Raw genomic sequence first — 25,681 nt, forward strand, 5'->3', positions numbered from 1 at the left:
AGTTCATTCATCACATTTTAAATAATGGTTGTATACTGTGTCTTGTTGAGTAAGCTTTGAAAATATTGACAACGTGGGATTTGAAGTCATTCTTGAACAGGTTAAGGTTGTTAGATTTCAACTTAACTGTTCTTAAGGATATGGAGAACTTTTAGGGTTTCGTTTGCGTGTTGGTACATGACTGCGCAATTAGGAAGACGGGTCGGTGGGGAACCCTAAAATTTTATGCTTACCATCTAGACCTCAAATTAGTTAGGCACATACCTAGTAAATGTGTGATACTTTTTTTATGGAATAGATTTTCTACTAGGTATGTGCCTAAGTAATTTGAGTTCTAGATGCCACGTTCACTTTATTTAGTGTATTTGATGCTTACTTCTCTTACTAAATGTAAAAATTCTTACATGCGATGACGATAAATTTCAAATACATTAAGTATATGAGAGATTAATACAAAAAAACTCGTACTAGGTGCAGTAACTGAGCCACATGCTTGTTTACACAGGCTAAAGTCAGCAGTGCATGGCGGAGCCACATGCTTGTTTACTCGGGCTTTGGCCCAATTTTTTTTAAAAAAAATTATATATGTAAATTTTGTATAATTTTGGAATAATATGATATTAGTTCGGGTAGATCAATTTAAAATATTAAAAGATTCTAGAGGTTAAAAATTTCAGCTCGGACAGAACCATATTTCTGGCTCCGTCACTAACTAGATGCCACAAACTTCTCGACTTTCATATATTATATATAATGAACACACATTTACCATATCCAATGCATAGATATTAACTCAAATTCAATGGTCTCGCCATTTAATTTTAATCTTCTAACAATAATTTACATAAAATACAGTTTTTTTAAGCATGATTATTTGGATTCATCGCACATGCAAGAGACATGTATTCTTGTCTGAATGCGTACCATTTAAGACTGATCAATCAATTCGATACCAAACTATGAAGTGACACAACTCCGACGATTCCTGTATATATATATATATATGCATGTATCTCCATGCATGAACTTTGATTAGCTCGATCTTATATATATATAAACTTAATTGACTGCTCTTTTGAGTCCAAATCGAGAATTATTATTATTTTTTCAAATTATGACATTAGTTAAATAACTGATTTTGTCTTATTTTATCAGTAATTATATACTGTGACGTAATTTTTTTTATAAAAATAAATGAATTTATAATACTCGAATAGAGCTCATGAAAACTGATTACTATTATTTTTTACTCGAAATCACTTGAACTCGACTCGACTCGACTCGTCTCGTCTCGTCACGTACCCTTAATCTAATAATTGTGTCAAGTTCTAGCTATTATATATGATGAAGCACGTTTTAATCCTTTTTTTTACTATCGTTTTAATCGTATTTTTATCGCTATGGTTTTTTGTTGATAGGGCGAAAAATCCAATGTTACTACTCCTTTAGATTCTTTCTGACATTTAAATATTATTTGAGCTGAACAACTTACATTTAAATACATAGCTCAATCATTTAAACTATTTCTGACTTACAATTATTTTATTATTAATATGTTTTTCTGAAACAAAATTTTTAAAATATAAACGAAAAAATCAAATAACAAATAATATTTAAAATATGCACAAGTATCATATAATATAACAAAAAAATATATAAACTATCATTCAAATATTATATATTCTGTCGTTTTGACAGCAAAAATACTATTGAATTTTTTTTGAAACTTTTTATTTGAGTGGTGTGTATATATATATATATATATATATATAAAAACTCATTTCGAATCATACATATAAAAACATTTTATATATTATGCTTGAAGTGACCACTTTAATTAAACAATATTTTATGAAATATTTATTTAATAATTAATAGATGGAATTGTTAATATCATTTGCTGACTTGAGTAAAATTATAAAAAAGTTTAATCCCTCAACGTTTCACCAAAATAACTTTCTAGCATCATTTTTACATAATTCAATTACTTTCTTGGAAGTTTCATATAAAATTTTATCAATAATCAAAATACTATTAATGAAAATCAATATTAGATATTGAAAACTCGCATTTTTTGGGTACAATCTGTGATTTAAAATGGGCTTTACATCTTTGGATGATTAGATTAGCTAGAGTTTACAAATTAAAACTAAATTTTAGACCTAAAATTTATTTATAATTTTTTTTGGGAGGCCACTATCGACGCTTGGACTTAGGGATGTCAAAATCAGATATGATCCACCAACTCGACACGATTCAACCCGAAAAAATCAGGTTTGTGTTTGAGATTTTCAGGTTCCGGTCAGATCAGGGTTGGACTCGATAGCTGACCGAAAAAAAATGATTAGGTTGGCAGGGGCGTAGCTTCACTAGGGGTTAGGGTGGGCTTTAGCCCAGCCTAGTCTCGCGATTAATATGTATATATAGTTATGTATTTCAGGAATTTTAGTCACTAAGCAAAATTTTTATACGTGGATTCTATGAGTTTTAAATAATCTAGTAATTGAGCTTATTCGGTATCTACGTGATTATCTTAATTTTTATATTTACTCATTCTAATTCTACACTTTATATATATATATATATATATATATATATATATATATATATATATATTTGTGTTGTTCTGACTATGAATATGTATTTACAAAAATATATTGAATAAATTAAAAAAATTTAAATACTAAATAATAATAAAATTAAGTGATGATTATTAGAGCACAAAATTGTATAACTAGATTATTTGAATGAACAATGTCATACGTACATTCAATTTTTTTACTTACTTTACTATGAATTTATTTTAAAAGTTCATTATTATAAATGATATTTATCATGTATCTTGATATATTAAATTCTTAATATTATTTTTAAAATTTATCTAGTTCATATTATACAAAATATAACAAAAAACTTTTAAAAAAAATTAAATAATATTTATATTTTCAATGTCCAGCACACCATATTTTAAAATCTTGGCTACGCCCCTGTAGGTTGGGTTGGGTTCGGGGTTGACTCGAAAATTTAAATTTTTTTAAAAAATATAATTAATATATATATTGTCTATATTTTTTTATATTTTATGTTTGAAAAAATATTTATTATATGTTTAGATCATAAATTTTCATAATTTAATATTTATTTGGAACAGTTTTTTTATTTTTTAAACAATTGTTTATTTGATTTAGTAAATATACATTATTTTTCTACAATTAGACTTTCAAATTTAAATCATATATATGAGGGATATTTTTTTATTATGTGTATAAATTAAAATATTATTTTTTTGAATTTAATTTAATTTTCTTTAAAAAAATTCAAAATCGGGTCGATCGAGTTTGATTCGAGTTCGGGTTCGGATTTTGAGTTTTTGGGTTCGGGTTGGGCTCGGGTTTAGCAATTTTTGAATATTACTATTGCTCAATCGGGCCCAACCCACCCGAATTGACACCACTAGGACCTCCTGTCAGGTCTGGCCACGACAGAAAAGTCTCGTACTAAGTAATTTAATTAATAATTATAAATATTTTCATAAACCGTGGGTATATATGTTGTAAATAACAATATAATTTAAGATGGGGTGAGTATAATTGATGATAAGACCATGTATATAATAAATTGAGAAATTAAAAATAATTTTTTTTCCACTAATTATTTGTCCAATTTTATGTTTTGATCCATTGAGTTTTCAAAATTTGTTGTTCGTACATTATTTTTTAATTTTTGACTATTTTAATTTAATTTTCGACATATTATCAAATATGTCAGTAATTTTCAATGTCGTGACAACATTTTTTCGATGTCATGTCACCATGCAGTCATCAATCAATTTGTTTTTGTGTATGTATATTTGTGTGTGTGAGAATATGTATATGTAACTAATCTTGATTTAGAAAAAAAGCAATTCAATCCACATATATTGTTGAGACCAAAAACAACAGATATCATACGAGACATCGTATTTCTAGAGACTAAGAGCAACTTCACCAGTCTTACTTTACAGTCATCATCATGATGCCAAGTAAAGACATGAATTTTATGTAAAAAAAATACAGAATATATGATCTCTACGGACGAGCATGGATCGACGAAAGAACCGGTTTTTGATGGAGATGGGGAGGAAAGGAGGAACAGTAAGTGGCTCAAAACATTTCATATTCTTGGCAGAAATAAGATTATGCATCATCACCTCCTCAGAAGCTTGTGAGAGAAGATCCTCTTGGAGTAAGGACTGTTGCGCGAATTCACCTTGTGGAATTCAATGGCATCGACTAACGATTTATGGAGAGGGCCCTGATTTCAAAAGAATTCTGTAGTTAAATGATGTAGGATAATCCAGAGAAAAAATCACTCTTAATAGACATAGAGGTAGGAATTTGTCGTTCTAAAACAACTACGAGAGCACATTAGTTGGAGAAACGAAAGGATGGCAAAACAACATCGTTGGGTTTGATACCGATTGTAGAACAAAGAATTTGCTACTAAACCAGAAGGTTATCACTAGCAGTACGGTGTAACTTCAATCTTTTGAAGGTTATAAGAGCCCAAGAAATGAGCATCAATAGCATACCTCAGAAAAGCGGAGAGCTTTCTGAACAACATAATTTGCATGCGGGTCCTGAAGCAATTGCTCAAAGTAGTCAGCAGAGAGTAATTCACGGATAATCTTTGACCGTGTTTCATCATTACACAGTTCAAGACACTTTTCAACAACATGGCTACTAAACTTCTGCATTGAGAGATGTAAAAAACTGCCCTCGAACTGAGTGGTCAGCTTGGATGTAGCAGATGGTATCTTAAGCTCCAAAATAAATTGAACGACGTAATTTCTGCATGTAAACATTATATTCACTTTTAGCAGAAATATGATCAATATATATAGGTAAACACTAAGAAAAGTGAAACAGGCAAGTGGATTAAAATAACTCGATATGATAATCAAGTATTTGGTGCTTAAAAAAATTAGAAAACTGACTAATCAATCAACTTCGTAAAATAGTTTGGAATATGGAAGGAAACAAAAGAAAAAATTAGGGAGCGATCATCTTAGCAAGAAGGTGATTCATTTATTAATTTACTGAGGAAATAAAGTTCTTTGCACTTCAAATTTAAACATTCTCGTTGAACAAGAATCAGGGAACTTGTTCATGGAGAATTTATATCAAATCCTAATGTCTTTGATGGAAAGCAATAATTGGTCACATTGTCCTATGTAGCTGTTCATGTGCCACGACTTAGAGACGTGGCACTTGGTACACGATTTGAAAGATTTGAGTAGCACGCTTACTATCAGCTCCCATTTTTAACGCAGCAGAAAGCTCTTGGGCTTCAAATCTTAAAGAAAAGAACTGGTCGTCAATGTGATATGTCACTGAATCATCACAAGATGATAGAAAATAAGTTTTAAGTTTAAGCAGAAAAGATCTTTATTTTTGTAAGCATGGCGGAATATACCCAGCTCAAACATATTAAAAGATAGATTCCTACAATAGACTCTTATCAGTTTAGTTACCCAAATGGATCTTGAGCAAGCAGAAGACCATTTGCCGAAATCTCTGCAACCAACTTTTCTCGGTTCTCTCCATTCGAAATTTTGATGCAACGTTGCAGAACGCAGCACCCATGCTGATGCATTGCTATATCAACACAGTACTTTGCAGCAGCAACAAAAATGAACTGCAATTACAAGAAAAGAAGGGACCTAGTTAAAAGCAAAACAAGAGTCTGTGCTTCATTATACAACACACATAACATGTACTACAAGATTTTCCAACTGATAATGACTTTTACACCACTTTAGCCTGTATCAAACTTTTGAAACAGCATTATGAAAGGGGGAATTTTTCAGGACGTAAATCTGCAGCATTTTGCTAAGATGTTGGTGATTACATATAATCCCTTTCATCAATTTCCAAGTATGGACGAAAGCCATTGGACTTTGATCCATTCTCGGTGAGCTATGATTGATGGTTCAGACTTTCTCAAATTCACTTCAAACAGAAGATTATATATTTCACACTTGCTGAGTTGGGAAGACCAAGAAAAAGCTTGACGTCATAAATATGTTATAGATAGATAAAAGTTTTTAGTATTGAACTTTCTTTTTAAATTTATATGCATCAAATTGAACCGAAATTACATTTTAAACTAAGCGACTATAAATATTATACCGCAATTCCATTAATTAGCTTCTGACCACTAAAATGTAAACATCAGCAGCTAGAAGACTTCTTAACTTCAATTTTCATGTTCATGCCTCTTCTGATTGGCTTGTCAATCAAACGGCTTATTGCATTTGAAAAGATAATGAAAAGTACATTGAAAATGAAAACCAACAGCAATGCAAGATTTAAACCTCCCAATCCATTGAAAACAAACTATTATCGATGTAACAACTTGAATTATGACAGACATTTGAACTGTGACAAAATTTAGAGGCAAACAAATACTGTCAAAGGTAAATAGGTATGCAATGCTAACAAAAACTTTTAGAGCAGAAGAAGGAATTAGAAGTTAGTGATTACCTTACTATCTTCGTTGGTAAAGCATTGTAAGCACCGTTGTATGACATGATTTCCGTTTAGGTCTTTGATGAGTGTTAGAAAGCCTGGTTCAAGATTTGAAATAACTCGTAAAATTTGCTGCCTTGTCTTGAGAGTCTCGATCAACTTCTGAACAACCCGGGTACTGTTACCAAATGAATCAAAGGTTAACATGCCTGCAGCATGATAAAGCAGAACAATAAACATGACAAGCATACCCATGTGTATTTAAAGAGATTCTAACGAGCTCTCCTGGCTCCTCAGTCGCCCTGAGCAATATGTGCATCCTCTGCTCTTCATTGCACACTTCCAGCAATTTTTGCATTAGATAATTTCCAAATGGATTCATCATAAGTTCCACTGTATGATCAATTATCTCACTGAATATGATCTGCACATCTCGAGAATTTCCTTCATCAAACATCCTTTGCAAGAAACGGCAACCATGTTGATCCTTAGCTATGTGATATATATATCCTTGAGCTTCTACAAGGGAGTTACACTTCGGTGGGAGTTGGAAAGGACTACACATTTTCAGATTTAATCGAGTATCTTGGATTGCTGCAATGTCGAAATGAGCATCAAAATTTGACCTCTTTCCTTCGCCCTTTTCAGCACATGTCTCGTGAATAAAATCTTTATGGATGTGTTCCCTCGAACGTACATATCCTCTGTTCGTGCCATAAGGAACACCTTCCCCTTGAATTATCAAACTATCATCGTTGGTGAAGGCTTCAACACTCCCTTGAGGCGCTCTAACACACAAAGGTACTCTGTTCTTTCCATCAGACACCAGTGGCTGGTAATGAAGTAAATTTTCGACATTATTCTGAGGGATCGATCGGCCCAGTTGAACCACATTCGGTGAATATACATCATTTCTAGATTCAATCAGATTTATATCATTTACCAAAGCATATAATGGAACATCACCAACCAAAGGCCTATTTAAAGTAGAAGAGCCATTTGACACAGCAAATCCCATTGGAAAATCATTTCTTGTCAACACATTGTTTCTATAAATTTGAGGACTCTGATCAGTAATAGTGAACTCGGACCGAGCAAACATACCATCAGGTCGACTAGGAAAATACCGTGATCCCAATAAATTATCAATTCTCTGTTGATGTTGCATTTCCACAAAGACAGAACCCATCCGGCCCTCGAAATTCGTATTTCTTATAGGAATGGATGGATTAAAACCCCCATAACCAGAAAAACCTTTCCTAGAACTATCATATGCCCCGCATTTCTCAAAATTCATCTGGATATCTTCGTTTACACATTGCCCTTGAGATCGACAACGATTTGGTGATACCAGGAGATCATCTTGCTCATCACTAACGCACATTTTACTGAAATTCTTGGATAAACTCAAGCCATCAACAAAATTTCTCTCATTAACCTTGTTAAAATCCAACAAAAATCCATCCCCGGAATTCAAGTGAGCTTTAATCTCTTCAAATCGGGGTAGGGTTGGTGATCCAAAGTCCGAAAGAGAATACCCACAAGAAAACAAACTAGAAGAGGAGCCATCAGATTGTAAAGAAAACCCACTCTCAGGAGAAGATATACATGTATACTTATGCTTCAAAAGTTCATCATCATAAATGCCATAGACATGTCCATGACAACGACCATCAGCATCAAGATCACTGCGATGATGATGATGACGACGACGAAGATTCAATGATGACGTCGCATGGGGGATCTCTCCCAGTAACCTTTCAAATTCATCATCATCCTTCATATTTTCTGCACTTCTCTTCTCAAACATCAAAGCAAATTACAACAAAAAAAAGGGAAAAAAAAAAAAAGAAAACGAGAAAATACAACACAAGATTTCACAACAAGAACAACAATGCAAGAATCAAAATACCCACATCAAGAAACGATCAATAGAAGACGAAGCAACGAGAACCCACAATAGATTAGCGTTTTTAGCATCCAAGATGGTCTCAGAATACCAAAAGTACTAATACCAAATATGGCACAAGGGGTTTGGGATAGTGAAATTTCGAAAACATTTCATAAAGTTTTCGCTTCGAAAAAGATTTGTTATTTTCGCATTTCCCCCTTTTTCTATTCCATTTAGTTTTCTTGGTAAAACATGCAAAGATAAACGGATTCATACATAATTACTAGTTACTACCATACTCTGTATATTATACACACATGACACACACACACACTCACTGATACGGGCTCACGCCATTAAAGCACGAGAAAAGGAACAAACTTTCTCTCTCCACACCTCTTCAATTCTCACTCTACACGTATATCTCAATAGATTTCAGAGTTTTTCTATGTTTTTTTTTTTTTTCTCTTTTCTATTTTTTTGTTTGCACTTTTTGAGTGAAACAAATGGTTAAACACACTGAGCACGTAGCTGACACTCCCACTGCCTTGCCTTGTATTCAAAACATTGGACATTATTATTGTTTTTTTTTAAGGAAAAACGTTGGACACTAAATTTCATTTTAATGTAAACCAATCCATTAAATTCACTTAATTGAACATATTTAAATTTTAATTCCCATTTTATTTTGTCTCATGATTTTGATTCTTTGGCTAATCAAAAATTGTTTTTATTTTTAAAATTATAGTCGACGGTGGTGGGAGTCGAAGGGTCTCGCGTGTCACTAATCAACGACATTTTTTGTTTTTCTTTCGAATTTATATGAATAACATTTTTTTCTATTACACAAATAAATAATTATGAAATAATAATATTTACATATATTAAAAAATTATGATTTGATTTAAATAAAAAAAATTAGTAATAATTAGTTTGTTTGCTTAATAGGTGGGAGAGATGGTTGCGTCATTTAACTATAGGTAGATCTTAACAGCCTCTCTCATTTCTATCCACCTGAATCGGGGTGGAGATTCCTTTAAACTTGGGCTTTAATTAAATTTATTTATAAATTAAATTATCCTTCTAAATTAATTTTAAATAAATTTTGTAAATACTTTTAAAATCATTTATTTATAATATCGTTATCATAATCAAGATAATAATATATTCAACTATATCCAATACTTCTTAATTAATATTTAAAATTTTATGTGTTTTTTTTGGCAAAAACTAGTGTGAGACGGTCTCACGGGTCGTATTTTGTGAGACAGAGCTCTTATTTGAGTCATTCATGAAAAAGTATTATTTTTATTGTGAATATCGGTAGGGTTGACTCGTCTCACAGATAAAGTTTCGTGAGATCGTCTCACAAAAGACTGTTTTTTTTTTTTTTTTTTTGTGGCAATCATCATAGGATTATGTGAAATGACCCAATTTGGTATGTTCAAATAAATACTTTTTTTTAAAAAAAAAATAATCGCTTTTTAAATATAAATTTCATAAAACATAAAAAATATATTAAAAAATAAAATAAATCGTATTTCCTTATATCCTTGTGAGCCCACCTGTTATTTCGATTCAGCAGTCATTATCAAGAGGGCATTATAGTTTTGGCAGGGCATACATACAAATTTGGTTTGGTATTTAAGAGCTTTTGTATATATATGTGAATTGCTTTTATGTTTGAATTTATTTACTTTCTTTCTATTTTTACATAAGATAAGCGGTTGGGAAAAAATATAAAAATTTCATTTGAAAGCTGTTTTTTTCTAGACACAAATACAACCTCAAATTTGAAGATTCATTCATACATATTTTACATTTCAATAATTTTTCTTCGATTTTGAATGCTGTGCATTTTTTACATGAAATGATCATCTCGTTTAATCTGACAACTTTTTAAATTTATCACATATGGTGTGATGTCCACGAGATGATCAGATGATCATGTGATCATCTCGTGTAAAAAGTGCACAACATCAAGTGCTGTATTTTCAACACAGTAGATTCAAATCCGTTTTTCTTCTCCTAATGTTTTTAGCCCATATTTCTATGGTAATTTATCTTTTGTTTTTGTAAATTTTTGAATATATTTATACTAAATAGCGCTACCATCAATTATAACAGTAACTTTGATAGTAATCTATAAAACAAAAATAATTTCTTTTCCAACCGCTAACACTTCATACATAGAATCGATTTAAAATTAATATGTTTCAAATTAAACATTTTGAAATTCGAATCAGATGGCAAGAAGAACAATACTTAAAAACAAATTAAAACTTTCAGCGAATGTCAACCAAAAAAACATTTAAAACATTTATTCCGGATGGTGAAATTTTGGTTGTTATAAATAATATAATATAATATTTAAAAAAAATATATATCAATTATTAGGACAGATAGCAACTTATGTAGAACGTTTGGCTTTTGTCAGTGACTGCATATGGTTCGATTATGGGTATTTTCTTAAAATTGAATTAAATAATTAATATTATTTAATGTTTACCATCGACATGAACATGTATATGTTGTTAATTTGTTATCTTTATATTTTCTATTAAATATTCAATATTCATATAAAAATATTAAATTTTTTCACAGTAAATACCAGTTTTTTTGTTGATGGATCCATCATATATACATGGTATAATGCTACATTCAAATCTTATTCTTTTCGGCTCTACGTGTATATTTATATATACATATATATAATAGTGACATATAAATTTTCTTCCGATTAAAAAGATGTCTGAGTTCGAATACAGATGATAACGAAAAAATCCGCGCTGTTCGACGGAATAAAAAGAAATTGATATTTGGCAGAAATTATGAAATATAACAAGGCAAAACTTGTGTGAGACGGTCTCACGGGTCGTATTTTTTGTGAGACGGATCTCTTATTTGGGTCATCCATAAAAAAATATTACTTTTTATGCTAAGAGTATTAATTTTTATTGTGAATATTGGTAGGGTTGTCCCGTCTCACAAATAAAGATTCGTGAGACTTCTCACAAGAGACCTACTCATATAACAATCTCTTCGGCTTGCTTGACTGCGAAGGGATAGTGACCTTTGGGCCTAGGACACATTCACTCGTGATCGTTTGGCTTGTATTTCAAGTCGATCATTGCCCATGCTCAAATCGAATTGAATATGATTAATTTAAGATTTTAAAGTAAAATTGTACAAATATAATTTAGAAAGAAATGATATGAGCTGATGCAGTAGTGCTGTAAAATTCTTAAATCAACAATGATTCCATTGGCTGAGTAGATTGTTTGCAGCAGTCCTTTACCAGTTCTTGATGTGCTTCTCCATCTTTATCTTGTCCGGGAGCTTCAACAATACTCGAGAATCGGGTTTCAGAGAACTCAAATAAACCAAATGGTTATCAATCCTTACCCCGACGAAAGTGTAAACGGAAGGGCGGCAACACAGCCCTACATGCTTGTTAGGGGTCTTCACCTCATCATTTACTGTGCAGAATGGGCTCATCTAGTAGCGTCTGAAGGAGCTTTGATGTGCAAGAATGTTTTAGAAACTTCTGCTTCTTTTGATCTAAATCTCAGTCTCAAAAGTAATGAGTTTGTGAGTACGCCAACAGAACTGAAGCACCAGCAATAGAAGGCGATAACATGTTCCAGTCACGGGCAGCAAAGTTCCAGCTGCTACTGGAATTCCAATCTGGTAAAGGACAGAGTAAAATGAGGTTAAGCAGTTAGCATGGAGGAGACAAATACTAAGAGCGACTGACACAGACACAAAAAAAAAAAAAGGTAACTACTGTTATCATACAAATGACCGAGCGAAAAGACTAAGCTCTGCTTATATTTTGTATATTTTCATTCAAAATTCCAAGAACTTGAGATCAAGAGTTTAACCTGCCAAATCCTCCACTACTGGTTTTATTTATTCCTTGTCTTGTGCCCCCAACATCTTATGCTATACTCGATAGGTTATCAATAGCGAAAAACAAATAAGTGGCATTATTTGTTTACAAAGGTGTGATGTAGAAAAAAACATACAATATTGTAAGCAAAGGCCCCAAAGATTTTGCTTCACAGTCCTCATGGTAAGTCTACTCAGCTCCAGAGCATCGAGCAACTGCGTATAAAAGGTAGTCACTCATAAACTTCACGACATATGAAAACAAAGAGTTACTGCAATACTTGGGACAATCTGTTCTGCATTAGCACAATAGAAGACACCTCACTAGCAGCTCCAACAACTCCACCAATGGCAACTCCTACATGTGATGAAGCCAGGGCAGCTGCATCATTGATTCCTTCACCAACCATAGCTACAATATTATGACTCTTCTGAAGTCTGATAATAAACTTCTTCTTTTAATCTGGTTTCACTCCATACAAGACCTGCAATCAACTGTTTCATTTAATACAAACAAATAACCTCTACGGTTGTTTAGACCAGGGTATAAAGATCCATTTAGCATGCAAATATTCACATTCAGCTAACCACCACAATTTATGCACACCATTTACACTGTTTTCAGTCAGCAGCTACTTCAGGCAGTCAGCAGCTACTTCAGGCGTACAATCAACCAAAGGCCATATACGCCAAATATGCACTTTTTGCTTTGGAGATAATAAAGAAACAGCTGAGAAGGTAAAAATTGTTTTCCAAGTCCAAGCAAGGGTATAACTCATCTATACATAGATTTCCTAAAGTAAATTTAGGGACCTATAATGTTAGAGTAGATGCTTTGTAAGCCAACAGTTGGTTAGAGAATTTAACAACTCAGTTGTAATAAACAGTCTGGACTATTCCAATTAATTAACAAAGCCTATTAAATTTAATTAAAGAACCTAAATCCACAATTAGCTATGCCTAATCTGGGTCACTATTGGAATGACAGCCACGAACATATATAATTCTCCATTATCATTAATTTAATGAAATTATGGAGCAGCAATTCTAGCTTCAGTGATGGCATTCTCCTTACCTGTCATTTTATTCAGCATTAACTCTCTTGTTTAAAAAATGATAAATTTACTGCCCGTGTGGTGGTATATATTATTGTAATGTATCACAATAACATTATTCAATCCTATAATCATGATGAATCTCGAAGTTTTTCGACGATAATTGTTCCAAGAGATCCATCACACCTTGGCTCATTGCAAATTTCCTGCACAACAAAGCTGTGTTTTGCTAGACACTGAGTTTCCTCTATCTGTTAGAGTGGACACACTGTTTTTTGGTTAAGGGTGGAAAATCTCTCCTCTCGAGATCTATGCAAGGATTTCAGGTTATTGAAAAACAAAATTTGATAAATGGTGTGGCTATCATGTGAATGATTGATAGTGCGTTATGATCGCTTCAAATACATGGAGGTCCAATTTGTGATTTGATAGCAACTGTATTTTAAATGCTGACAAATTTGGAGAAAATTCCTAAAAATGAAAGGTAGTTCAAACACATTCCATTGAAACAGGGAGAGAGTACAGTTCCACATCTCATTTCTTTTTTCTTCTCTTATTCCCTATCTTTGACAGGCCGGTTCCGATTCGATCCCAGACAACATGGAAGATCTAGGGGTACGTTGAAGATGAAATGCTCGACATGGAATCTCTGTTGGATGATGATACTTTCATGTCTGATGGCATTCCAGTGAGCACCCCGAGGTACCTTCATCACATTCATTTACCTACTTAGCTGTATTTGTAGTCAACTATTGTATATACCTAGTACTGATGCTGACAGGATTCTTATAAATTATCTAATAGTAATTGTCTAATTGAACCGAAACTCTCGAGGGAGCCAATGACAAATTTGGTCTTTTTTCTTTACTTCAAATTCAAATGAAGGCTCAAATCGAAGAATTTCTCATCTCTTATCGAGGGATGAATGCAACCCCCAAAAATGGGAAAGAAATTGCAAAAGTTCAGAGTTCTAAAAGATTTGGATGAGTTAAAAAATTGGGAAAAAGGATTTTAATTGACTAAAGGGGGTGTATTCAATCTAAACTTTTAATGACTTTTATGGAATTTTAAAATCTAGAGGTATTCAATCTAAACTTTTAATGACTCTATATATGTTTAGTGGTATTCAACATGGATTTTGGTAGAGTTTTAAAAAGTCATGTGGTATTCAAACTTGACTTTTTAAAACTCTCCAAAAGTCAAGAGGTATCCAAAAAATCCATAGGTTTTCAAGGATTCTTATTTTATTATTCATGTACAAATCTTAAAGCCTTATGTACAATTGCAGAAAATCTAAAATATTCTTCCACCTATACCAAAGATTTTGATGGATTTTCTTTTTTGAAAAATACGCTATCTCTCTTCTATCTCAAGCCATCTCTAGGGTTCTTCACTCTCTCAAAAAAATTTCTTCTATTCAAAGGTATGATTGGTCATTCTTGAATTTATTATATTGCCAATATTTATGTGTAAAAATAGATGAATTGTTGTTTTTTTCTTGAATTATTATGATTATTGTATTTCATAAATTTTCTTTCATCTCATCAAAACGATGAATGATCCGACATGTGATGTGTTTTTTCTTGAATCATTATGATTATTGAAAAAACTTAGGAGTACTTCAGCATTCATATTATTCTTTCTTATGCTATACAGTAAATGATTTAAGAGCCATAGTTTTTTCTCAGTGTAAGATCTAATTTTAGAGTTCTATTTTCTTGATTGTCATTCCCAAATTAATTAAGATGGTCCTTTAATTGAACTTCTCTAAATAAAATTGAATCTTAGAATTTTTTTCGATATAGAGAGGAAAAGAAGAAAATTAAATGATGAAAAGTGAAATGATATAAGTGCATATGTACATGGTAAATGTGAAAGTTGTAAACAGCTAAGTGTTTTTAATTATTTTTGTGATGTGGCTAGAAAGTGAAAAATTGATTTCGTAAACATTAGGAAGTGGTGTTGGCTAATGCTAAAGTTTAAGTTAGAAAAGAATTGAATGGTATAATAGGATAATAAGACTTGGCTTGGAATAAGATAAAATTTTGAAGACATGGATACAGTTAATGAATATATTTTTTAGGCTTCTTGTACAAACTGATAGTATGTGATAAGAAATTTACCCACACTTAATCAAGATATACTTAATTTATACGTTCAAATACTTTACCTTATTTTTTAACATGATTAAATATGTGTTTCAATACAATTTAGATGAATTATTTTATGTGATTTCTTTAATATGAATAGCATAATTGAATTATTTATTTATTGTCTCAATTTTTTTCTTATTTCTCATAGTTGTCTCCAACAGTTTTTTATGCCATGTTAAGTCTGTATTTAATATTTATTAATGTCTTACTCGTAAAAGTAATATAGAAAACCCAATAGTCATTATGTGTACTTCACATGCATTTCAAGTGACTTTTCCTGGCATATTTAGGAGTATTGTAAGCTATTTTACATCTTGTTACCACATATTATACAGTGTTTCTTTGTTTGCTTCAATGAGTGTGGGAAGATAACGTCATTTTTCAGCTGTTAGGAATAGAAGAGTTAGGAGCATAGTTATAGAGCGGACATTTGGTATATTTAAATCACGGTTCAAAATATTCAAGATGACCCCTCCATTTCCATATACGACCCAAACAGAGCTTGTATTAGCTTGTGCCGGATTACACAATTTTCTTCGAAAGGAGTGTCGGTGTGATGAATTTCAAATTGAACCAGATAATGAAGCTCAATTGTCTTCATCGGCACAAGTTTATGGAGATGACAACTTTGATCAGTTATTTGATACTCAAGAACAACAACGAGCAAGAGCTAATGCATGGAGGGCTATCATAGCCAATAGAATGTGGAGCGATGTTGATCAAATTGTCAATAATGATTAGCTTTTTTTATGTAAAAGTCTACTTATTATTTTGATTTTTCATTTTAATAAAATTTTATTATGAACTTAAAAAAATATTGTTCATTAATATGTTGAATTGACATAAAGAATTGAAATTTTGATTTCAATAAATTGGATAGTTCATTTGTCGTTTTTCACAAATTAAATTTATTTAACCTTTAAATAAATTTAATTCATTTACATTTTCATAAATAAAAAAAAATTTAAAATTGAATAGGTTATACATGTCCAATAATTATTTAAAAGAAATTAATAAAAAAATAAATCACAATTATAAAAGTTTACAAAAGTCTATAAAAATCTTGAAAAAAAGTCTATAAAAGTCTATGAAATATATTTTACAATTCCATGAGATTCTATAAAAGTCAATCAAAATCCATAACTCCACAAAAGTCTATCTTTTAAAAAAAGTCATTAAAAGTTTAGATTGAATACACCCCGTAAATATTTTAGATGAAATACTAGGTGCCTTCTTCATCAATCCCACGTTAAAGCAACACCCACCCCCAGTATGATCAACCAGAAAACCAAATGTAGTCTTTTAAAAAATTCACAAGAATATAGTTAACCAAATCTGATATGTAAACAATTCCGGAAAAAAGAATTCAGAAAATAATAATATGACAGCAAATAAATATACAACTAATATCCATGCACGTAATTATCGAAAAGAAACAATAACATGCAAATTTGCATGTACATGCCCCCAAAATTGAAGTCAAGATTTCATTGTAGTTGAGCGCAGAAACCCTTTACCCTACCGGTGAAAGTGGGGGTTTCGAACTGTGCGAATGCTTCGTCGAAACAAGTACGCGAAAGCCCTGCAATGGTGTGGCAACAATCTGCATTAACTCTAACTTTCCCCCCAAAATATGAAGATATCAGATCCGGTACACATCCATCCACATATATCAAAGCCGTTGAGCAATCCTGGGGATCCTTCTTCCGTTTCGTTGGTGGGTTCTGATGATTATAGGATGGCGGCGGACGGGGTACTGGATGCGGCAACTTCTTGTGGTGGCCTCCATGGTGTTTATGCCGTCGTTTGTGGTGGGAAGGGCGTTTGTGATGATGTTTTGGTGGAGCGTGGCGGTGGTGGTGAGAGCGAGTTTGTGGCTGAACCCACCGTGAAGGAAGACGGACCGAGAATGACGGAGATCGTACAATAACCTCTTGATCATCAATGGATTCATTGGCTAAAGATACAACATTCATGCAGAGAAGGAAGAACATAGTAAAGAATATTGGATTTCTCATTTTCGTAATGATTGAACAAATTATTTGATGCATTGGAATTTATGGTGAGATCTCTTGAAGGTTAAGTGATCATAAAAGATTTTGGAGGATATCTCAATAGTCCATTCCTATCAAGTTTTTGCGCACTTGATTATGTTGGGTTCATTTTGATCGGAACTCGATAATTTCATAATGAGTAGGTCTACGGTCTCACGAATCTTTATCCGTAAGACGGGTCAATCCTACCGATATTTACAATAAAAAGTACTACTCTTTCATGGATGACTCAATAAGAGATCTGTCTCACAAAATACGACCCGTGAGACCGTCTCACATAAGTTTTGTCTTTCATAATTATAATACATAATTATTACACAAATTATATAAGAAGCAAATAATATAGTAAATATCATATCTCATTATTATGTGTGGGAAAATTTTAAAAGATATAGCATCTTTTGAGATTTTTAAACTTAAGAATTATCCTCACTCATTTTTAATTTAAAAAATAGATAAGATATATCACTCGATAGCCCAAATATATGTTCTTATTATTATTATTTTTTTTATGTGAATACTCAATTTCATCAAATATTTGAGAAATTTTATTAAGTAATAATATTAAAAGCACCTCTCTTGTGAGACGGTCTCACGAATTTTTATCTGTGAGACGGGTTAGCCCTATTGATATTCACAATAAAAAGTAATACTCTTATCATAAAAGCAGTACTCTTAGCATAAAAAGTAATACTTATCATGGATTACTCAAATAAAAGATCTATATCACAAAATACAACTCGTGAGACCGTCTCATATAAATTTTTGTCTAATATTAATATATTAGATTTTAAGAACAAACTATTAGATTTGTTTTGCTTTTTCAAATTTTTGATATATTGATTTGCTTAATCCGTAATTCAAAGTGAGTTGGATTGAGCTGAAGTTTTTCCAACCCGCAAACCGTGAATTCGGATTCTTTTATTTTATTGGCTAATATGTAAATTCAGGTATCCTCCTAAACCCCAACGTTTGCCGGTTAGGCGCGTCGACCGAACGCGCTTCAGTACGCTGTCAAAATTTCCAGCGCGAACATCGAACCCTTCATTTTCTCTGTCCTTAAACCTTTCGCTCACTCTAAAACCCCATTCTCTGTTTTGAATTGAATTTTGAAGGGAAGTCTACAGCCCTTATCGGAGATAATCTCCACTATTCGCCTACTGATTATCCAGATTTAGTGCTTCGAGCCCCTGGTTGTGGCTGGTGATCGGTGTCGGTATCGGTATCGTCGGAGTATTGATCCTGGCGGAGTTGCAGCGCCGTTGGATCAAAGCTATGAGCTCCATTAAAAAAGCTTCGGAGCTTTTATCGAGCGATTCGAGCTCCTTCCATTCCCACAGTCGCCTCCTCCGGCTTCTCGCCTCCCTCTCTCTGACCTCACATTCGCCATCAATGACATGTGGCCACTTTTTTGTTTTTTGCCGTTTTGCGCCTTTTAATGTTTATGTGCACGGTTGGTTTGTGTGGTCGTTCCGTTACTTAGCTTCATTTTTTTTTAATTGGAAAGGTGGCATTAGTTATTGGTTTCATGGCTGGGTTTTTTCTCCGTTTTTGAATGTTGCTAATTTGTTTGGTCTTGCTGAGAAGCTTCTAGGCATAAGAAGGGAAGAACTCAAGTTTTTTCATCGACTTTTCTTGACATGGTATTCATGTTGATTTTTTTTTTGCCATTTTTGAATTAGGATGAAAAGAAGCTGATATATTTGGTCATATTAAATCTTTGGATGTGAGAAGTTGACTGCATTGGTGTAAAATGTAGTACCAAATAGTTGTAATTATGATGCACTTGGATGTGGAACTGGCGGGGAGCCGGTAGTGATTTTTAAATGAGAAAAACCCAGATTCTTGTGTAGTTTTTCTAGAAAGTTTGTTCCTGAAATCGTCCACCAGTAATGGTGTCACATGGATGATATTTCAGCAAGCAGAAGACGATTGTAGTAGGGCGACATACCTGGATTAGAAGGTGATGGGAGCTTCTTGTTCTTTTCAATATTAGATAGATTTGATTCAAATTTATCTTATTCCTCACTCTGTTTGCTACAATTATATTCCAACACCGTGATGGTAACCAGGTCCTCGGAGTTAGAAACTTATCTTAAGGGTCCATGAGCAATCGTGATACGTGTTTTAGCTATGTTGTCATTCCCATATAACTGAGTAAAGTGAAAGCCCTACTCTAGCTCGTCTCAACAAAAAAAGCATTGCTACTTCAGTTTGATTTCAATCTATTAGTGTTTTTCGATTGATAAAATTAAGTGTATAGCATAATTTCATTAAAATTATAAAAAAATTTAGAAGTTTAATTTCACGAGCTCAAGTGCTAGAGTCGAAGAGATCAAAGCTTGAGCGTGGCTTGAGAAAGTACTCGAGCTTTGATCGAGCAGTTCGTCTCGGTTGCAGTGTCATGCGGTACATGTACACAAGCATTCTACATTCATATTGCAGTAAAAATAATCTGAGAAACTCGTGTTTGCCTATGTAGAACGTGAAGGCCTATTTGAGACGAGGGACTGCTAAGGAATCATTGGTTTCCTACAAAGAGGGTCTTCAAGGTCAGAAGTAGTCCATTCCTCTTCAAATAGTATATGATTCGATATGGTTGTGTGGTATTATTAGCTCTTACCCCGTGTTATCCCCTATCCTTTTCAACGCATGCCTCATAAAGGACATGAAATTCAAATACTATTATTCAACTAAAATATTGTACATGGGCTATTTTGATTGTTTTTGTTCTCGACTCCCCGAGTCCTTTTTGAGTTTAAAAATGGCTGTACAGATTTCTTGAGGTGTTTGATTGGAAGTTACCATTTTCGAGTGAATTGGACCAGCTGGGTTCATCTTAGTTACTTCTCTATTTGTTTTCTCACGATTACTTTCTCAGGCCACGCTCAATCTTCCTGATAAAGATTGAGGAACTTTAGTTTGTCTCTCTCAAGTGCAAATAATACTCTGTTTTAGTTAAAGACAGAGTCTGGAATTCGAAAATGTACATACGATTTATGTCATACGCGTGTGGTAGGTCGAGAACAGTTCCATTGTGACAAAAATCCACAATAGCATGAAGTGTGACACCTGATATCAGTGGTTTAACGATTTTGTGGTTGATGTAGTTATCGAGAATCATTCCTTTAGTTTTAAAGTCGACAGGGTATATTGTTTCATCGTATCCATCAATCTCATCACCATGGAGATCACATTGTCGTAACCTGTGGCCCGAAAAGTATAATATCAACGAGTCCTCGTGTTGAATGCCCTACATCAGTCACTCGAAGGCAGCTTCAATATTCTTCCTTGTTGGAGGATAGTGGGATTCATCTTCTGTAAATTTTGTTTCATTATTTGCTTAATTTCAAGAGAAGATATCTAATCTAGGGAGAACCAAAACTCCGGCATAACTGAGTTTACTTGAGCAAAATCAATCAACTTTGAAAATGAAAGCATATGCTGTAACTTCCAAAGTAGATATATTCTTTGTTTCCAAGTGTAGATAATCATTCTCCATGTATATCAACTTTTTTCAACAACATGTACTTTCCTCGAAATTCTTGATATATTACCCAAAAACACCCAATTTAAATTGTGTTTGCTGTATAAATATGCTTATTCATGGGTAAAGAAGTCAGCATTACCTGCAAGAATGAGGATGAAATCAGTGGGAAAAATTGAATTGCTCGGCAAACTTTTCATGTTCTTCAGGTCCTGGGTGGCTCCCCGGACCTTGTACCTCTGGTTCTTGTAGCTGACTCCACAGAGGAAAGCACACTTCCCTCTCGGAGGTTGCTTCCAGGTTGCCACTGAAATATCCAAACTCTCAGTTCTTATATATTTTCCATTACTGCATGTATGTTTCCTCATACAGCTCAAGGGACTTCCCTTCATTTCAATCATGCTATTAGCTTTCTCTGTTCTCAAATTTCAGCTTGTCTGTGAACAAACTCTGCCTTGGTTACTTCCAACTGTCAAAAGTTCTTTGACATTCATAGAATGGGTTGTCTGAAGTACTTGGTGAACAAATTATCTTAATCTTCACCGCTTGCATAGAGAGAGATTCAATCAATTATCAGGTAAGTTTTTATATACCGAGGTGGAGGAACTTTTAAGACAAAAATCTTCTGATGGAACTGATTATAAGCACCTAGTTTTATAGAGACTTACTAATAGGGTTAATTATTTAAAAATGAAAGTCTTTATTCTGATCATGAATTTTATGCCCACTATACAGGTAGTGGGTGTTCATGTGCCTCCTTTAATAGCATGAAGTTTCACCTTACATTTTATTATCACATTATTTTTCCATTCAGATCCCTGCTTTCATATTGTTTGAATTCAAAAATCGGGGTACGAATATCATAAGCATCAGAAACCGGAGCAGACAGTAGACTTTGATCAGTAAATGCTAAGGAGATATATTTGAAATGCGAGCAGAAAAGTAGAATTGTAAGGAAAATATGGCCTTCATTTCCTACACTCAATAAGTTCCTAAAGTTTTAGGCAGAATGAAGATTCAATTTCTTTCTTATCAGGAGTTGATGTATGTTTTTTTTTTGGGGCATATTACTTTGACAAGGCTGTGATCCTCTTGCTCATTAGCTTTTATCTCTTTAAGTTGCTATGCCACATTTTTTATCATGTTAATTGTCAAAGCTCTATAGTAAATATAAGATTCTTGCATGACTAATTGAAGCCCCTGCGGATTTGCATCTATGGAGTGGAGACCCCTTTTAGATTTTTTTTCTATAAGTGAAAAATATTCTTGATAACTTTTTAAGAGTTGACAAATAACTGAATTCGAGGGGAAATTCAACCTATTATCTTAATAGTGCATCTAAAGATGAACATTCACGTATTTTGATAAATATCCACCGTTAAATACACTAGAACAATGCCCTAAAAGTAGCAGCATCTCATCTCCGTTTATATGCATACGCACACCTATATTGTTGTTTGTCTCATCTCCGTTTATATGAATACACACATATACGTTGTTTGTAATTGCATTTAATCGACTGACCGTAGTCTAACTGTATTTAGCCTCTTTCTAAATGAGAGCTCAATTTTTTAAAAAAATAAAATCAAAATCTGAAGTAGTTTCAAAATTTATGAAAAATCAATATTTTTTAAAGAAGCGACAAAAATCCAAGGATGATTAATTTATTCTTCAATTTTTGGCTAAATTACACCAAATGATTGTATACGTTGTTAAATTTTACTCATCGAATTGAACTAGGATAACAAGTCAATATGATGTTCAAAGATAAAATTACAAAAGAAAAGTTTACAGCTAATTCCTAGAATTTGTGAACTCTTGACTAATCAACACGGAGGAGCAGGAGCTCTGTCTCTCTTTGCTTGAAGAATACCTAATCAATAATCAAATTCTTGTAGTTCTTTAGACTTCAGTTTATTTCAAATCTAGCTCGAAGTTGATTTGATTTGGCTGATGAGGGCCTCCGCATCCTTGCATAAACCTTTTTTTCCAACCAATCTAACCCGAAAATCGCGAGTTAACATCTCAATCCTCCTTGCATCATCTTCAATCTTATTCAGTTCCACTGCCTGCTTTTTTTGAATCAAGCCATACAGATGTACAACACCAGACTCCAATTTTTCGTTCCTGAATTCAACTTGTACCAAGGCATTTGATTCTGAATCAGTCGCTTGCGGATCATACAGAACAGAAAAGCTACCAAATGTGAGGTTAGGGGTCTCGAACAATGTATCCACATCATTGTTTTGAAGACCACTTGGCATTATTTCAGATGGATGGATTGATCTTCTCCGAGCGACTCTCATGATATGAGCAGCTTCTCTCATCCCACTAAGAAAAGCACCATGCATTGTGGCTGGATACTGCCTATTCGTGGCTTCTCCAGCAAAGAAAACTCGATCAGCAACGTTCTCTGCAAGAATATCATAATCGTCTCCAGAAGCACCAATTGCTACATAAGAATATGATCCATAAGAGTACAGATCCTGACCCCAGCGGGTGCATACGGCCTGAACTGGAGGTGGAACTGCAATTCCTTTTGGGCTGAAAATACCCTTCAAAATCTCCAAAACCCTGCCTACTGAATCCACAGGAGACATCTTTTCAAACTTGACTGCAGCCTCTCCAGCAACAAGGGCAACAAGAAGTGGCCCGCCAGCCACTGAAGAATAACTATAAAAGAGAAAGAACTCTCCTCGCATTTTCGGATCATCTGTCAAATGCCCAAAGGTATCGATTTCTCCACCCCAAAAATCGTAGGGGAACAAAATGGCAACCTTGTTTAACAACCCGAATCCTAATCTCTCAATTGCATCTTTCTTCCGTTGAGGAAGCCCTGGTACAAACTCAATTGACTCCTTCTTGAGCACTCCTAGAGGAACTGTACAAAGCACCACATCACTACGAAATTCTTGTCCTCCAGCATAAACCAGAACCCCATCACTTCCATATCTAACACTGTCCACCGCACAATCATAAAAGATAGGAAGGTCTTCTGCCAGAGCTCTAACGAGCCTCCCATTACCTCCTGGAATAAAACAATGATCGCCACCCATTTCATACGGATCATCTTGATCCCAGAAAGCCATGGACAAATTTGACATCAAAGTGGCATTAGCATATTCTAAATTGGCTAGGTGCCAATCCAGTAACATCCGTTCCAACGGATGTTCAGCAACATTGTAGACATGTCTGAATGCCTCTAAAGCAGTCCCCAATGATATGTCCACGCTCCTTACTTCCTCCACTATACCCTGCCTGAGCTTACAAACTCTATCTAACAGTTTATTAAATGACGACTCCACTTTTGAATCAACATCCGAATTGACCATCCTACCATTAGGTAAATACAAGGGACATATATCCCTCACCTTGTGAAGCGGGAACTCCAGCTGCCGCACTAAAACTCCCAATGGATTCCCATTAATTCCAGTCAACACGCTCCCACCCAAATCTGCAGCACCGACGACACTACCATCAGCTGCGCTCATTTTCTTGGTCCTAACTCTGCCTCCAGGCCGTTCCCTGCCCTCCAGCACCAAAACCTTGAAACCCAAAAAAATCAACTGCCTAGCAGCAACTAAACCTGATAGGCCGGCACCAATAACAATCACACTGCCTTCAGGCATTTCATGGACGACCTTGTTCTTGACGTCTTTGATCGCGGGGCAAACGCCGAAATTAATATATCCATGTTGAACAAGGAAGTTGAAGGCGGAATTAACCAGATTCTTGTGCTCAACGCGTATGGACTCGAGCGCGTGGTCTTTGGTGAGCCATACATCGACATTTGAGCGCCAACGGGACAGAATGTGGTTGCGCACGATAATGTAGTTCGCCTGCTCTGCCCCACCAATTTGAGAGACTACATTTGCCTCAATTTCCTCCTCTGTGAGAGAATCTACGGGGAAGCCAACGGAGATGGCGATTAGAGCTTCAACGTCAACCTCCTTAGACAAATCAGAGGGGCCCCGGCGCTTGCGTTGGTAGGAGGAGGGAGAGCCGGGGAGGTCATCGTCAGCTACCGGTGTGGGTTTGGGGTGCGGCCGTAGGACGCGGAGACGCGAAGCCGTGGAGATCATGTCCGTGAAGATTTTCTTTCGGCGGCGCCGCTTCTTGCGTGGTTGAAGCTCCGGTTGTGCTTGAGGTTCGGGGACGGGTTTGGCGGTGCTGGAATTGTTAACCTGCTTAGGTTCGCTATTGGTTTCCATTGGTGCAGGGCTGGAATTGTTGATGTCCGTCGGTTCAGAGCTGGGTTCGGAGACGGAGTGCAAAACCGGGGATTCAGCTCCGATTAAGTCCTCATTAACGGTGACAACGGCGGCGGCCAAATCTGATCGTGACTCGGTGGTTTCCATCGGACCACGCGAGCGCGCCGCTGGTTAGGGTGTAGTTGGGGGAATACCTTGAATTAAAAAACAATTTGTGATCCTATTAAAAAATCAATAAATTGTGATTACTAAAAAAATTATAATAAAACAATTTGTGATCTAATCAAACATGTCTATCACGATTGATCCTCTTTTTAATAAAAATCTAATTAAATAATTTGGAGATTATCTCACGAATCTTTCTCTGTGATATGTGTCAATCTTACCGATATTCATAATAAATAGTAATACTCTGAGCATAAAAAATAAT

The 25,681-nt window shown here is 34.2% G+C and overlaps 3 protein-coding genes and 1 long non-coding RNA gene across 6 annotated transcripts; 1 reads left to right on the forward strand and 3 right to left on the reverse strand.

Annotated features, from left to right (window-relative positions):
• Positions 1-3,882: 3,882 nt before the first annotated feature.
• On the reverse strand, positions 3,883-8,869 carry LOC142528061 (uncharacterized). Its single transcript, XM_075633110.1, has 5 exons — positions 6,761-8,869; positions 6,525-6,687; positions 5,513-5,676; positions 4,571-4,829; positions 3,883-4,293 (listed from the first exon to the last, which is right to left on the reverse strand). The coding sequence occupies exons 1-5, from the start codon at positions 8,317-8,319 to the stop codon at positions 4,186-4,188; spliced, it is 2,253 nt and encodes a 750-aa protein (XP_075489225.1). The 5' UTR covers positions 8,320-8,869; the 3' UTR covers positions 3,883-4,185.
• Positions 8,870-11,974: 3,105 nt separating this feature from the next.
• Positions 11,975-12,929, reverse strand: LOC142526256 (copper-transporting ATPase PAA1, chloroplastic-like). The gene is made up of 3 exons (XM_075630518.1): positions 12,573-12,929; positions 12,429-12,507; positions 11,975-12,087 (listed from the first exon to the last, which is right to left on the reverse strand). The coding sequence occupies exons 1-3, from the start codon at positions 12,699-12,701 to the stop codon at positions 11,975-11,977; spliced, it is 321 nt and encodes a 106-aa protein (XP_075486633.1). The 5' UTR covers positions 12,702-12,929.
• Positions 12,930-18,470: 5,541 nt separating this feature from the next.
• On the forward strand, positions 18,471-22,208 carry LOC142525758 (uncharacterized). 3 transcript variants are annotated; one of them, XR_012815198.1, is made up of 5 exons: positions 18,471-19,516; positions 20,036-20,105; positions 21,250-21,340; positions 21,473-21,617; positions 21,855-22,208. It is a non-coding gene; the product is annotated as an uncharacterized LOC142525758 (long non-coding RNA). The 3 variants fall into 3 exon arrangements; XR_012815197.1 differs by having other exon boundaries at positions 18,471-20,105; positions 21,170-21,340; XR_012815196.1 differs by having other exon boundaries at positions 18,471-20,105.
• Positions 22,209-22,712: 504 nt separating this feature from the next.
• On the reverse strand, positions 22,713-25,459 carry LOC142526819 (lysine-specific histone demethylase 1 homolog 1-like). Its single transcript, XM_075631428.1, has one exon. It carries the CDS (start codon positions 25,396-25,398, stop codon positions 22,966-22,968), a length of 2,433 nt encoding a protein of 810 aa, XP_075487543.1. The 5' UTR covers positions 25,399-25,459; the 3' UTR covers positions 22,713-22,965.
• Positions 25,460-25,681: the final 222 nt, after the last annotated feature.

Source organism: Primulina tabacum, chromosome 15 (assembly GCF_025594145.1).
Source record: "Primulina tabacum isolate GXHZ01 chromosome 15, ASM2559414v2, whole genome shotgun sequence".
Taxonomy (NCBI): domain Eukaryota; kingdom Viridiplantae; phylum Streptophyta; class Magnoliopsida; order Lamiales; family Gesneriaceae; genus Primulina; species Primulina tabacum.

Bases quoted from the DNA above. Each gene is read 5' to 3' on its own strand.
- LOC142528061 (XM_075633110.1), bottom strand. From the start codon at position 8,319: ATGTTTGAGAAGAGAAGTGCAGAAAATATGAAGGATGATGATGAATTT. The intron at 5,677-6,524 runs GTAATCACTAAC...TTGTAATTGCAG, and splicing joins TTACCAACGAAGATAGTAAG to TTCATTTTTGTTGCTGCTGC. The intron at 4,294-4,570 runs GTATGCTATTGA...TTTTGAAATCAG, and splicing joins AAGCTCTCCGCTTTTCTGAG to GGCCCTCTCCATAAATCGTT.
- LOC142526256 (XM_075630518.1), bottom strand. From the start codon at position 12,701: ATGGTTGGTGAAGGAATCAATGATGCAGCTGCCCTGGCTTCATCACAT. The intron at 12,508-12,572 runs GTATTGCAGTAA...TTTTATACGCAG, and splicing joins TGCAGAACAGATTGTCCCAA to TTGCTCGATGCTCTGGAGCT. The intron at 12,088-12,428 runs GTATGTTTTTTT...GTCCTTTACCAG, and splicing joins GGGCCTTTGCTTACAATATT to ATTGGAATTCCAGTAGCAGC.
- LOC142526819 (XM_075631428.1), bottom strand. From the start codon at position 25,398: ATGGAAACCACCGAGTCACGATCAGATTTGGCCGCCGCCGTTGTCACC.